The 15,653-nt window shown below is 32.8% G+C and overlaps 1 protein-coding gene across 3 annotated transcripts in view; it reads left to right on the plus strand.

The window, feature by feature from the left end:
• LOC111503297 (telomerase-binding protein EST1A) overlaps positions 1-15,653 on the plus strand; it is a 258,113-nt gene that overhangs the window by 234,864 nt on the left and 7,596 nt on the right. For all 3 annotated transcript variants that reach the window (XM_023157571.2, XM_023157567.2, XM_023157570.2), the window contains 2 exons: positions 8,079-8,384; positions 9,329-9,533. In XM_023157571.2, coding sequence (XP_023013339.2) covers positions 8,079-8,384; positions 9,329-9,459 — 437 coding nt within the window. In that variant the 3' untranslated portion in view covers positions 9,460-9,533. The remainder of the gene's footprint in view (positions 1-8,078; positions 8,385-9,328; positions 9,534-15,653) is intronic.

Below are 15,653 nucleotides of genomic sequence, written 5' to 3' on the forward strand. Positions count from 1 at the left end.
AACGATAAAATTAATAGCCGCTTTTTAAGTTCAGAAAAGAGTTGGCAATTGATCAAGGCAGAAATACGAGTATACAGTGTGTAAATCGAAAACGTGATGTTCGGGTGTTTTTCTGTTAGCATCATGTTTTTTCTGACGGTTTCTTTGTTGGTTATCTTCAAACGGGACGATCTGTTTCCAGAGTAATATGAATATTTGCTGAATCGATTGTGTTTTTATCTGTCGAGAAATAATAGCACTAATACATTATTTTATTTTTTGTTTCGTATCAATATAGTTAGGCTATCTACTTTGATTCACATTTGTATTGAACTTTTTTTTGACAGTATCAACTGTCAAACTGAACTATAGAAATCAATCATAATTCTGAAAGTGGCAATTATTTTCATGTTTTATTATCATGTCATATTGTAAGTACGGAATTTATTATTTCATGAATGACACAGGAGCATAGTAAGTAAACCTCGGAAAAACAAGTTTCGAGAATTTTAAATTCATGTTCTACTTCATTTTTGGTTGTATTATCAAGCCAAAAACATCTTGTAATATCGTGTAATCTCCTAGATATAAAAGAAATAAGTGGAAATGAAAGAAATAGAATAATCAAATTAATATTTCTGTTTGTTCAATAATTTGCACATTCTCGGTTACCTTATACAAGTGAACTTTGTTACGCCACTGTTTTAGATACAGTAGCTGCGGGCGCCGCACTTGCACTCTCTTCTTTCGCTACTTACGCTTTTAACTGGTTCTTAGTATGTCTTTTACTTTTTCAAAGTTGATATAATTGAGGAGAGAGGAATTTAAATTCTATTTTTAATTTCCTCTCTTTTTGTCTGATAATGATAATGAATTGAACAAACTCTGTTTCACATTCAGGCAAAATTATGGATAGGTTGGGAGTATTGTTTCGCATTTTAATATCGAAGTGGATTTTTCAGAAATGGTGCTAGTGAACTTGTTGTGTACCAGCCAGGTTGAAAGCAGAAAGTAAAATCATTTCTTCAGATCTGAGTGGACACAACTTCTTTCCCTACTACTTGGGAGTCATCAAACTTCATTCATCAAACTTCATTTCTTCTAAGTCTCCAGCAAACACTGCAGCTTCATGGTTTTGTCAATACATCTTACTCCTTCCTGCTAAGGTTGTCAAGTATTAACGAATATTTCGATCTGTTTGATTTTTCTGCATGGATGACATTCAAAACTATCTTCTGAAATTATTTTCTCACGTGCTGGGTTATTCATTGTACATAGTCAACCAAACTTATAGTTTTCTGAGACAACAGTCAGTACATATATACATCATTCTATTTTATAGTTTTTAAACTTCCTGGGGATTTTTTGTTTTTGAATTTCTGTTGCGGCATAAGTTAATACAAAAAAATCCTATTGTTGAAAAATCGCTCCTTGCACATTTATAAGAATCAGTTAAAAAGTAATTCAGGATTTGTGATGTAATTGGCCGTCACTTGATGAAAATCTATAACGTATACATAAACAACAAAACAGTTAACAAAATCGCAACACGTGTTTCGCTATACAAAAGCTTCCTTTAGCATTTTATCTAATTGATGACTAATAATTCAACCAGAGTTTAAGAATCAATTAATTGAGCATTATAAAAAAACTAAAAAAACTACCTACGACCTTTGGCCAAAAGATTGGTCTAGACATTCATGAAAGTACTCCTTGGTTCTTTCATTCTTTGGAAAAATGTTTTACCCTTTTGACCCATATAAAGTTTTGGGCAAGAAGCACTAGCCAAATTATATACTCCTGATCTATACGAAATTGAAATTTTGCCTCAATTATTTGTTCTATAAGCTACGATAAGCTAAGCTAAGCTGCCAAGCTCTGCTTGGTAGTGGAATTAGTGGAAAAACTCCAGACCGGACATCACCAAAAGAATGCTAATGAGACTTTGCCGAAACGTTGTGATAATAATTTATGAGGTAGTATCATTCGTTCATACTCCTTATATACTGTATATACTCCTATAGTATATATAAAAATTTATACATACTGAAATAATAATATTCATTTTGGATAAGTGATTTTGTGATACCCGTCTTTGGTCGGGTTTAGTAATCGGTAATCTCTGTAATCAGAATGGTGTATATCATCCGCATATGGCAGTCTCTACTGGTTTTTGTTGAATGTGTCCCTATCCCCCTATCCTATTCATTCTGCTTTATCTAACGTAGTATTCAAACTAATTCTTGTTAAACATAACGCATATGATATGCGCCGCAGAAATAATTGGATGAATCGCAAATTTTGACCTACCTAGCACCACAAATACAGAACTGATATGATCGCATCGAGTACTCTCACAAAACGTACTACTCTAAAACAGTTTGAGTCATTACCAACAGAGTCCTATAATTTTTTGATGAGAAGTAAAGAACACTACATACCGTTAAAAAAAAGAAGTGAAAACTTAGCTTTTTCACAAACAAACTAAACCAAGGTTTCGGCTTTTTACTTCTCTTTCGTTATACAAAAAAATGTAATCTCCCTGAAAAAGAAAGAAAGCAATCAATTTCAAAATGAACTCTTTACAAATATGTGTAGATCATACAAAGAAGTAACTTTCAGACTCAAACTAAAAGAAAAATTCTTATCAAAACAATTACTTTCATATAAACATTGAATTACACAACGATTTTCATATGAACATTGAATTATAAAAAAACACTCTCATTTAGTTTGTACTCAATGTTCATATAAAAGTAGTTTCGTTTTTTTTTCGTGTAATTCAATGTTTATAAAAGACTAGGTGCTTAGATCATACAAAGAAGTAACTTTCAGACTCAAACTAAAAGAAAAACCCCTATCGAAACAACTACTTTCATATAAACATTGAATTACACAACGACTTTCATATGAACATTGAATTATACTAAAAATACTCTTTCTTATTTATTTTGTACTCAGTGTTCATATAAAAGTAGTTTCGTTTTTTTTTCGTGTAATTCAATATTTATAAAAGACTAGTTGTTTAGAAAGGGCTTTTCCTTTCAGTTTTAGTTACAAAATTACTTATTTGCATGATCTACACATCTTTATAAAGAATTTATTTTGAAATGGAAGGTTTTCACATTTGTTTGTATAATGATGGAAAGGTACAGCCACAACCTTTCTTTTCCAAAAATGAATGTCTCTTAAAAACATACCCCGTTCAATTCAAAATAATCCAAATAATTTGAAACAAATTTGAGTAAGTAAATTTTGAATTCAATTTTCATGTATCCATTGCTCTTTGGACGAAATCTGTCACTTGAATAATTAATAATTTTATATATTTCATCACACAATGGACTTAATTGAAATCAGTGAATAATTGCTTTCGAAATAAAGTTGTCTGTCGTTTTAAATTGATTCACAAAAATAATTTTCAACGGAAATTGTCTCGCAGTCTATTCTTCTTCTATGCATCCTCTCTGGTATTCTCCCAATTTATAAAAAAACATATATGTTTAAAATATGTTTTTGCGGTAACCAGCTGTTGCACCCCTATGAGCTAAGGATTAACGATGTCTCACCTTTTAAGGTGTGATTCTTATCATATATACTGATGTTCCCCTTTTTGTAGTCGATACTTTATAAGGTTTACCCTACAAAACAACCCTTTTTATAAGAATCCAATATTTTGGAAGATGCTCTTACGTTGACCTTTGAAATTTACTGAATCGAATTTAAGTTATTTACGTGTAGTATTTTTCTGATTTGGAAAAATATGGAAAATATTCGATCACCCATGGCAAGCACAGATTTCTTATGTGATTAAGATATTTCTTCACATGAAAAACCTTTATTAAAAATATTAAGAGTACTAGTCATTCTTGTGAAGAAAGTCATATATTTAAAATTAAGCCAGAACTTTATACAAATGAAGAATAGATAAACTTCTGATTCACTACTATAAGTTGGGGGTAGTTACTGCATAATCCCAATAAAGATAATTTTCTCGAGGAAAAATGTGTTTCAGGTGATTTATCGTAGGTGATTTATGAGTAGGTACTAATGTTGACGTTTCGGAGTCCAAAATCTGCGTCTATCATCTGAGTTCAAAAATTGGCAGTTCTTATAAGAATGGAAAAGTGCCATACGAAAGACCAGCGGAAGAAATTTTTAATTCTAAAGGAGACAGAAGTTCACAATTACAATTTGTTATTTTTCTCAGGTGTGAGAGTTGAACACTCTCGAGACAGACAAAAAGATCTATTAAAGTGAGATATAAGGAACACATAGCACATTTAAAATATGGAAGATTTGAAAAATCAGCAGTCGCCCATCATATTTTGCAACAAAACCATTCCATAGACTTCAGTTCTTTAAGATTAGTTACACAAGTTAATAACAACAGGCAACTAGATGCCTATGAGAGTGTGGAAATAAGTTAACATAATAATATTATGAATAACGACAACGGACCAATACCAAATAGCATACTATATAGCCTGTTGAAATAATATTGTTGGGTTTACTGATTACTACAAAAAGACACATTGTAAATATATTTAGATAGGCAATATTGTGAAACTAATTTTATATAGCTGAAAATTGTTCTATATATAGCTGTAACATTTAAACATACATAAGGACATATTGTAAATAATAGAAAGGCCAATTGTAAAATTAATTTAGGGTGGTACACTTGTATGGGTGGTATTACTGATTACCTACCTGTATGATGTACCTGATTAGTATAAGTAGCTTTAGTTTTAAGTAGTTATTAGTTTTATCTTCCTCTTGAAGATGATCACTTGGTGATCGAAACACGTGTCGAGGTGTAAAAATAACGATTTGGTGTTGGGAAAAAACTCCAGTAATATTCATTACTACACCAAAGGTTCCGAACAGTATATCACAACTCTCGAGAAGGTCATTAAAAATTCAAAAGGGATTATGAATAATGAGTACCAACCGTCTCATAATTATTATGTATTAAAAGTATAATTACATTAAAGAATTTGCACATCTTATCATCGAAAGCTCGGAGAGATTCATATTTGTGATGTAGAAATTCACTCACAAGAATTCACAAACTGAACCCAGAGTAATGATTTGTCATACAAAAAATGCTATGAAGATTTTGAGCGAAATTTCTTTCAGACTGTCTAAAGTACTGTTGATGAGGAGTAAAAGTGATTGTATATGTGGCTTTGTATATCAGTTCCTATTTATTCATCACGTTATATACGAATAAAGTTTCAGTTTTCAGATTTATGGTGAGACGGAAAAAGTGATTACTATTTATTGAATATTGCTACTCGTAGATATTTCTTGATTGTTATTTTTTTTTCTCGCAAGTTTTCATCGTTTCTGCTTAGTAATGGAAAAATTAGAAAGTACCTTTAATATTTTTCAAACTCTGAATTATATTAGCTAACCATCATCATGAAGAATATTAGTGTTCAGGTCGTGTAAGTAATATATACTCCATGTTTGATATGAAAAATCGAAGGTTCTCATGTTTTCAACCACCAGACAAAAACTCACGCTTCCCATTATTATAATCAACAACTTCTTCGTACAATTTTCCAGTTCACGAAGTTCGCATATAGATTATGCACGAAAGCCAGTAAAAATGCAAATTTTTACACATATTGCCATACGAGATCATACCTTCATGGATTCACACGTGAAACTCTGAGCGTGCAGATTCATAATATATACAAGGTGCGAACGAGGTATTTCTCGTAGCATAAACTAAAATTCAAATTGTTCTTCAGAAAACAATATACAGGAAGCCAGTGCTGCAATCAGGAAACAACTCGGAAAAATACAATAAATCAGAAGACGCATCTTCTGATCGATGACGTGAATATTCTTTATGCCGGTTTGAATTATTCCAACAAATATACTTTAATTTAACTTAATTTAATTACGTAAATACAATGCATTTTTGTAGCAGGTCCAGAAAGATGAATATTTGTGAGGTCCTGTAATAGGTCTAAACTCCACATGAAATCAATAACATACTATGTATACAACATGGACCCACTACTGTACATAATATGTATTAAAATCAAATTATATTGAACAGTACTCCTACTACTTCAGGTATTACTACAACTACGCATATCGCTGACAGTTGAATAGAAACCATTTTCTAAAATGAATCTGTTTGATATTTTTTTGAAGCAAGGCATATCAAGAATCCCAACTGGATGGTTATTGTAGAGGGCAATATCTGTGGAATTATTCCTCTAAATCTCTGTAGTCTGACATGTCTAGCACCGCGAGTGTTATATTTATGAAAGTTTGAATTTTTACTTAGTTCATTCTTTATACCATGAATTTCTAGTACTTAGTGGAAAATATAAAGAGCAGGTAGTGTCATGACTTTGAATTTCTGGAATAAAGGTTTACAATGGTCTCTGAAGGCAACATTAGCAATAATTTGGATGGCTTTTTTTTTGAAGCTAAATACATTGACAGAGTCTGATGCATTACCCCATAAGAAATATGCGAGTGAAAAAAAGCCTAGTAGATATTCATTAGTATGTCAGAACTTATTATATATTTTAGTTGTCTCAAAATGAAAATGGAGCTTGAAAGTTCTGAGCAGAGCTTCCCGATGTGAATCGTCCAGTTCCGAGAGGGATCTAAAAAATTCCTACAAGTTTTGTGGGTTCATTGGTACTTGTTGCTGTGAAGAAAAAGTTAAATGATTCGTTTTGCTTGCGTTGAGTTTCAAACTGTTTGCTGCAAACCAACATTCTTTTTTTTTCAGAAGCTTCATTTATTCTCTCGTTTATATTTGATGAAAGATAGAGGTGTCATCTGCGAACATAATACAGGTTAATACATTTATCTTCTCGTTTATATTTTGATGAAAGAACATAATACGAACATAATACAGGTTGAGTCAACTAGATGCTAAAAGTCGTTTACGTAAATGATAAATAGATGGGGCCCCAGCACAGAGCCCTGCGGTACCCCGTATTTCATTTCTTCACTTTGCGGTCATCGAAAATTATTTTGTGAACTTTTTTGATATTTTCGTCGGTAACAGTCTATTTGGGGCGTCCACTGCGTGCATCGTCCTGGGTTCTCATTTCACCTCGTTTGAACACAGCAAACCACTCTCAATGGTTGATTTTCCTCGTGCAAAGTCCGAGTAATGTTTTTCAAGTCAAGCTTTGGCTTCATCATTTTTTTAAGCCAAAAAGCAATACATGATTAACACACGAAAATCCTTCAAAGTAACAAAAGTCGTCTCACTCAAATTGTTCTACCCCACAAACTAATAGTCCGACAGCTGTGAAATTTGTACACGTGTCATCGGAAGGTTGGTGTTAACTAAGAATTATAGTAGGTCTGTTTCTCGTGATGAAAAAATTCTGTTCTATTTTTCCGTTAACAGGCTGTCGTCCCTCTATGAATGACAACCGTCAGAAGTCGAAACTTGGCTGAACTAAGAATTAGCGAGGTCTTACCTTATAGCGAGCGATTTATAGCACGCTAGTTATTCATATCAAATAAGTATTCCTGGAATAAATCCAGGTGGGTATGTGAAAAATGTATTTTCAGCGTCATACAAGCACCGATTCTCTTGTAATTCAGCAACAGTTTCGGGAACATTTGCCTGAAGTTGTAATTTTTTGGTTTCCTAAGGAAATTATGAACGATGCCCAATCTGCTTTTTCTGTTTATCAGATTCCACGTATTAAGTCTAACGGAAATTCATTACTTTCTGCATAAAATCACTTATACCCTCGGTTCATTTATTTTACGAATAGAAGTTCAAGCTTCTCTCTTTATATTAAAAAAAGGTAGATGAATTGCAGGGGTTATATTTTTAGGAGTGATTAATTTTTGGGAAAGGAAGTTTTTGGAGTAATAGAAAGCAAAAAACTTTCTTTCCTGAAAAGGTAGATGAATTGTTGATAGTAACGATAAATAGAATCGATGTGTTGAAAGTTGGGCCAGTTGTTCTATCACCTTATCAACAGAGGTAGAAAGCAAAAAGATGTTTTAAAAGAATTATCTTTGTCAAAAATATCCTCTTTTTCAGTTTAAATCAATTTCAATGTTTATTCTAATATCGATTATTTTTGTTTCAGTTCTCAGTGAGTTAGAAGGCCTTTCTCGGGGTGGAAAAGCTCCCACCCCGGATTCACGGACTTCTCTAGATCCTCAACATATTATAAAAGTTGCTGGTTCTGCCAAAAATGCACTGGATTTCCTCAAAACAAGACACTCGTCTCTCAAGTGCGTAACGACGAAAGGAGCGGTATTGGCTTCCACAGCGTTTTCCACGGAGGACGACACTACATGGGATAACAGTCTCACCAACGATGACAAAATCTTAACAACTTGTCTAGTACTTTGCAAAGGACACAAAACCCAGCCACATGAAACGACTGAAGGTAATTGACATTATACGGGCAAGTTGGAAATGTCAAATGGGGGGAACTCATTTTTTAATCAATCTCTCATAGTAATTAATCATTTTCATCATGCATCCAACAATGATATTATGGTAATTTCTGTTTATTTTACATATAGGTGCTGTAGAGCATCGGTTACGAATTTGCCTTCCTGTTACTGAATTGGTTTACCTTTTAGAGATTTTGTTTTTCATTTAGTAATTTATTACTTTTTCGTTAACTTCAGGCTTTGAAATTCCGAAAATGAAAGTAGTTTTCAATAATTTCCTCAATAAAGTTTATACTATGCCAGTACTGTCTCATCTTACGGTGAAAAAATTTTATCCCTGATCCCAAAACGTCAGCATAATTGAATATAGATAAAACTAACGATTCACACAAATTCAACTTCACCTTCTTGGGCAGGAAATGCCGGTGTCCATATATAATTTCAAAGGAACAATATGCACGCCTAATAAATTATTTAACGTGTCAAGTTCATATCTAAAATAACGCCCAGGCTTTCGGCTTCTGGGACAACCTTAAGTACATGATCATTTATTACTATTTTAACAGATTTGCAAATATTTCTAGAACTTTCTAGATCATTTCAGGTGGGAAACTATAATGCAACTGGGTGTCGTCTGCATACAAATGCATATTACAAAATTCCAAACGTTTAGCAAGTTGAGATGTGTAGTTGGCAAACAAAAGGGGTTCCAAAGTAAAACCCTGTGGCACTCCACATATCAGCTTTAAATATTGGTCAAACAGTTAAATAACAAAAATACTTTTTCATCAGCTCGTTCCTGATCAAATACATCAAAAAGAAAGAAATACTGTAAAGGTCTCTCTTCATTGAAATATTTGAAATCCATAAATTCATGACTTTCAATCGGCATTCACTGTTTAGAGTTTGAATTGACTGACGGTTTTTTTTTCAGGCGAACCCCGCCATCTTGAGCGGGAAGTAGTACTTTTAACCGATGACAGGAATTTGCGGGTGAAAGCATACGCGAGAGATGTTCCTGTAAGAGAACTGCCCGATTTCATGCGTTGGGCGGGGCTGGGATGAACGTGAAGAAAAAACTAACAATCTTGCCTGCGCAGCTGCTCTCTCTATTACAAACATCATGATCCTGAAGTCCGGTAAGTCATTTTTTAACAGTAATTTTTCTTTCATTACTAGAAGCAATATTATGCTGGTAGTTAACTCTGATGTACGGAAGCAAAGAAGGACCACAACAGTCTTTTTTATTTTTTCGACAGTCAACTCGGAAATTTCGTCTGAAAATTTCCAACATGGAAATTTCCACTTGATAACGATCAGGTTAGGTTTGGCTTTTAAATTAGGTTGGGTTATTTTGTGACAATGTCTGTATTCTCAGTTGAAATTCGGAATTTCGGAGTCATATGTTTGAAAAATATAATTCTGACTGCAAAGTCGGAATTTCTGAGTTATATGCTAAGAATGTATGTACTAACATGAAATCGGAATTTCCAAGTTTCAAATATGAGTTTCCAGATTTAAGGACGGAATTTCCGCATTTGAATCCGGAATAATGTAATTCCGACTTTCCCACTCGTTATTTCCGAGTTATTTATTTCGGAATATATTTTCGAATAAGTTGGAGAAATACAATTTCGAATTCGGAATTTCTGAGCTACTAGTCGGAGTTTCCGAGATGAAAGTCGAAAAAAATCTCATTTTAAGTCAAAATTTCCAATGTCGAAAAAAACATTTTCGAATAATAAAGTAGGATTCAAGTCACTCTTCATTGTGAGATTTTCACTCAGCAGTTTACATAACGGAAACACGTTTTTCACTATTAGACCGGTAGATGGTAAGTCATTTCTTACAGTAAGGTCTTTTCAGGGGAGTTCATATACGTAATTAGTGAAAGGAAAATGATGTCCTTACCGGTGGTGTGTGGGACGCAATTGCAGAATAATTGATTGAAATTGCTCAAAAATTTGGAGTGTCAAACAATTTCTTTCACAAAATGTCTTGACTTCATCGGTATCCGGCGCTCGCTATATGGCATACTTCTTCGGTAGGTGTTTAGGCTAGCCATACCTTTTTGAAAATGTTGTTTTATTTTTAATAATCTTGTACAAAAATCACCACGCCATACCATTCCGCCGGTCCAAAATACCCGTCATACCTCCCTGAAACATGTCATTTTCCAAATTCGAAAAACTACTTCTTTCAGTAGCTCATTTAAATCGTGGCCAGTTTATGATACTGTAAGACAAAATTATATTCGCCATACTTCTAGTGCAGTAGAAAATTGGTGCCATACTTGAAAAATTGTATTTTTCAACCCTTTTTACGTCTATAGAAGCCGTAAAATTATTTTTACAGTATGGCATGAATGAAATCAGATTGTTTCATACTGTGACCATGGTGCGAAGGACCGTGATACGCACGCTGCGATGTAAAAATAAAATAAAAAATGAAACGATTTCTTACATACGGAAGCGCAGAAGGGCCACAAATTTTTATTATTTGTTTCTTGGAAATTACGACTTTGAATCTCGAAATTTCGACTTTGATCTCGTAATTTCGAAATTACGACTTCAAAGTCGTTTGGATAGAACGTACCCAAATAGATGGATTGGTAATAAGGGTCCAATTCGGTGGCCGGCTCGTTCCCCAGATTTATCACCGCTTGATTTTTTCCTATGGGGTTATTTAAAAGATATTGTTTTCACTACTCCCCCTTTGAATGTGGATGATCTGAAAATGAAAATTCGACTAGCGTGCAGTGATATTACGCCTGATATTATAAGAGCGACTTGTACGAGAGAAGTGATTCGACGTTTCGAAGCCTGTATAATATCTAATGGGCATCACTTTGAACAATTTTTATGACTTATTTCTAGGTACCTACCATTCTTATGAAATGATTTATCAAGTTATATTATTTACATTGTTATTAATTAAAGATTTGTTTTCGAATACACCTCTTTCAATTTCGCAATTGTTTCATATTCAAAATGATTCCTGACTGAATTCCACAACTCAAAATTGAAACCATTACTTCGAACACCCAAAATTTTGACTAATTTTCATGTGATCTGATGCAGAGAGAATAATTGTATGAGATATTTTAAAACATAATAGTCGTTCTCAAGACTTTACATTTTAAGCAATAACTCAACAACGCCGTAACCGAATTTCAAAAACCAAACATGAAATGATATCAGAATTTAACGTAGCATCTGAATATTTAAAAAAATGGAATTTTGGTCTGTAGCACCTACACCAAACACCCTGTATATTTAAAAATTATATCAAAATATAGCTCTCATGAACTCTAAAACTTTTGTATGAAACATTTTTGTGTATCTCCTTCAACAAACCAGATATTGCCTGTCACATAAAATGTGGGACACCCGGTATATATATTGTTATGATAAGTTTTTTATAAGATTATTCTGTTTTCAAAGTTAAAGATTTTCATATTTTAATTAGTTGAAAGTTTGCATTCATTTTAGTAGTTAAAAGTTAAAAGTTTGTATTTATTTTGATAGTTCGATGTTAAAAGTTTTTCATATTATTATTAATCTGATGTTAAAAGTTCACATATTTTGTTAGTTCAGTGTTGAAAGTTTGTGAAAATCAAAGTTATTCTTAGATGTTTAATTTCATTAGAAAGCCAGATACTTTACCTTTATTCAAATTCTTATCTGTATAATTTGGAGTAATGTTCATGCCCAGATCAGGCAAAGTTGTGACTTATCAGTATTAGAGTATTTCAGATCATTTCCAAACAGCACAACTAACCAGAACCATCAATCATCGGGAAAAATACACTGAAAACAGTAAAGACATTAATACAACATAATAACATACAATAAAACAGATTTACACTACAAATTAATAACAAAAATTCAATTAACACTGACATTAGGAATTTTATCTGAAAAATAGTAAGAACACTCAGTACATGATTTGGATGCAACTAAAGAGTAGCCAATCAGATTGATAAATTGAAAAGGAGGTGTTAACTTCTGAAAAATGATGAATTTTGGATTCAAAATTAGAAAAATTCAAAACAAAATGTGATGAAATGTAATCAGAATTAATCATTATTAGTATTAGTGAAAATTGGGTAACAGAAATCGTAAATATAATATGTGTGAACAGTGAAAAGTGTCAAAATTGAAGAAATTAAATTATTGTGAGGAAGAGCAGCAGGCAGGAAAATTTTGTCTGGTTGCCAGGGGTGAATCAATAATCAGTAGGAGAGAAGCTTTTGAATTGTCCAGACGCGAATTTTTTTGAAGAGCTGTTAGAAATAAAAAGGGAAAAGAAAGAGAAAAGGCCGTTTTGCATGTTCTTATCAATATAAATCCATCAATAAGAGCCAGAGTATAAATAATAATAACGAGAAAGGATACTTACTGGAGATTTTAGAGTGTCTGGAAGAATTCAAAATTCCAATCAAGGGAAAACCAATCCAGGGAAGCTGTACCAGTTTTGAGGTATTACAATATCATTTATAATTCCCAATCCATAAGGAGAATACATTTTTTGAAAATCTTGAACAATTCATAACCTCCAAATCGAATCAAAAGTTTTCCAGTCACAAGGAACTTCCAGTGTGAAAATCACAACTTCTGAACTTTTATTTATCAACGAACTTCATCATTTTATTTACAAGAACTATTATTGGATTTAATATTAGGAAAATTTGAAAAATTCACTGACATTTAGCACAGATATTTTTAGAATCGTTTCCCACGCACGAACCACAGACATCTTAAGTTTTCAAGTAACTGATTTGCCGTTACACGTAAATTTAACTGTACGGAACACAATTCTAAGAATATTTTTGTTTCAAATTTAACATTTATTGGAACATTTCTTAGCATAAGGTATTTTGGCGCAGTTTTAGGGTAATTTAAGTTTGGTTTGACAAAACATTTACAAAAATTTGACATTCATTATATTTTTTTTAACTTTGAGACAAAGTTTTATTTTCAAAAACACAGACATACAAAATTTTATTCATAACACTTTTCCAAGAACTCTACTCTGAGAAAGAGAGCTGCATGAGTTTCGATTGAGCTGAGCAACCTTGAAGAATAGAGGTAAGATTTAGAGGTAAGGACAGGTATCTGCCGGAGCACTAAGAATTTTAATATCACAAAAAATTTTCAAGTTATTTGAACTATCAGAATAACAATCAAGAATCAAATTAATTAAATTATAAATACTCTTCTAATTGTATATTTATATAACAATATATATATATATATATATATATATATATATATATATATATATATATATATATATATATATATATATATATATATATATATATATATATATATATATATATATATATATATATATATATATATATATATATATATATATATATATATATTGCAAGAAAGGGGTCAAAAACAAACAAACCGATTCACCATCAGGGGCCAACTGCGATTTCGTGTCATCGTTGGAAGACCATGTGATTACAAGGACTAACTCCCAACCTAGTCACGGGTGCAGCTGTAGCAACCTGCGTGACATCCGGGTTCAAAATAAATCAAACAAGAAAGATGGATATTGAGTGAAAATGGTATTATCAATGAAGAGGAATTTTTGGACAAGCGCTCATATGAAAGTGGGCAAACCGCAGACACGTGTTTCTGACGATGGCTAAATAACCAGAATGTCCCTACACACAACTTGGACATTTAGTATTTACGTTACTCACATGTTAAATGTTGCACTCTACAGGTATGGCATCATATCAATATTGCTTCTAATCATAAAAACAACTACTAGACCAAATTTTAAGGTGAGAGAAATAGATTTCGGATTTTGAAAAATTACATTTTCAGGGGGTATGGCAGGTATTTTGGACCGTCGAAATGGAATGGCGTGGTGATTTTCGTACAAGATTGATAAAAAACAATTGTTTAAAAAAATCAGCCTGTAGGATATAAATTTAAAAAAAAATAAAAGAAAACATTTTCAAAAAAGTATGGCGGGCCTAAACACCCACCGGAGAAGTATGACATAGAGCAAGCGCCGTTTATTTTTGTTAAACAACCCATGAATATTAGAATTTTGCGAAAGAAATTCTCCGGATTCTCGAGCAATTTTAATTAATTATGCTGCAATTGCGTTCCGCGCACCACCGATAAAAACATTATTTTCCTTTCACTTATTACGTACATGAACCCCCTCAAAAGGGCCATACTGAAAGAAATGACTTACCAAAATCTTCCACCATATCTCGGTCTATATACAATAGCTTCGTCAGGAGTGTTCATGCAGTTAACTGAGTTAATTGAAATAGTATGAATACACCTGAGGAAGCTATTGTATTGTGAAACAAATGTTGCGGTTTTGTAAGCTGTTCAGTGAAAATCTCGTAATGAAGTGTTACTTACGGATTTGCAAGTATCGGAAAATTCTATCCCATATATCTACTAAAGTTGAATTTTCTGCGATAAATGGAAAAGTAATTAATATACCTAGTCCCTTTAACGCTTTCTTATTCACATATATCTCATTTAAAACTATCAATCGAAGAACCAAATAAACATCTCAACTGTAGCGTGTGTTGTGTCACTCAAAATTCCATTAGAAGTGTGAAGAGACGAAGTGAAGTAATGAATGAATGTTTTGTATTAAAGTTTTAGACATTCGTGAACTGGGCTTTTTCGAATGATCCAGCTGATTCACAGTGGATGGCACATTAAACGTTTCTGGTGAAGCAGAAATCGGTTCACTTTTAAAATGCAATGGAGAACATATTTGGACACCAAATACTAAAGAACTTGAAAGTGGAAGTATTGATATGAATAGTTATGAAAAAGTGAAACAATCATGTGGAGTATTTAAATATGTCCGAATCGTTGGCCGTTCACTTCTAAGCACAACAAAATGCGGGTGTTGACTACTTTCAACGTGGCAGATCTGATTTCATCTTCAAATGATTGGGCTATCCTTTTCTAACAATTCATCTCTCGAACACACGGGTGTTTGGTAAACTTCTTCCGTAAACATTCCTCTCAGATGAAAATCTAATGGATTGAGATCGGGTGATCTCACTGGCTAATTCTATGGTCTCAAGCGTCTTATTCACCGATCGTCTAAAAGTCTGTCCAGTTCTGCGCTTCTCTTGTACAATGTGCAGGAGCTCCGTCTAATTGGTACCAACAATTTCGATATTTTTCGAAAGGCAGATTATCCATGAAGCTCTCAAGAGTATTCTCTAAAATATTCAGGTAGCTTCTGGATGT

Source organism: Leptinotarsa decemlineata, unplaced genomic scaffold, assembly GCF_025532065.1.
Source record: "Leptinotarsa decemlineata unplaced genomic scaffold, Ldec_3_MD MMD2_tig00001019_RagTag_RagTag, whole genome shotgun sequence".
Taxonomy (NCBI): Eukaryota; Metazoa; Arthropoda; class Insecta; order Coleoptera; family Chrysomelidae; genus Leptinotarsa; species Leptinotarsa decemlineata.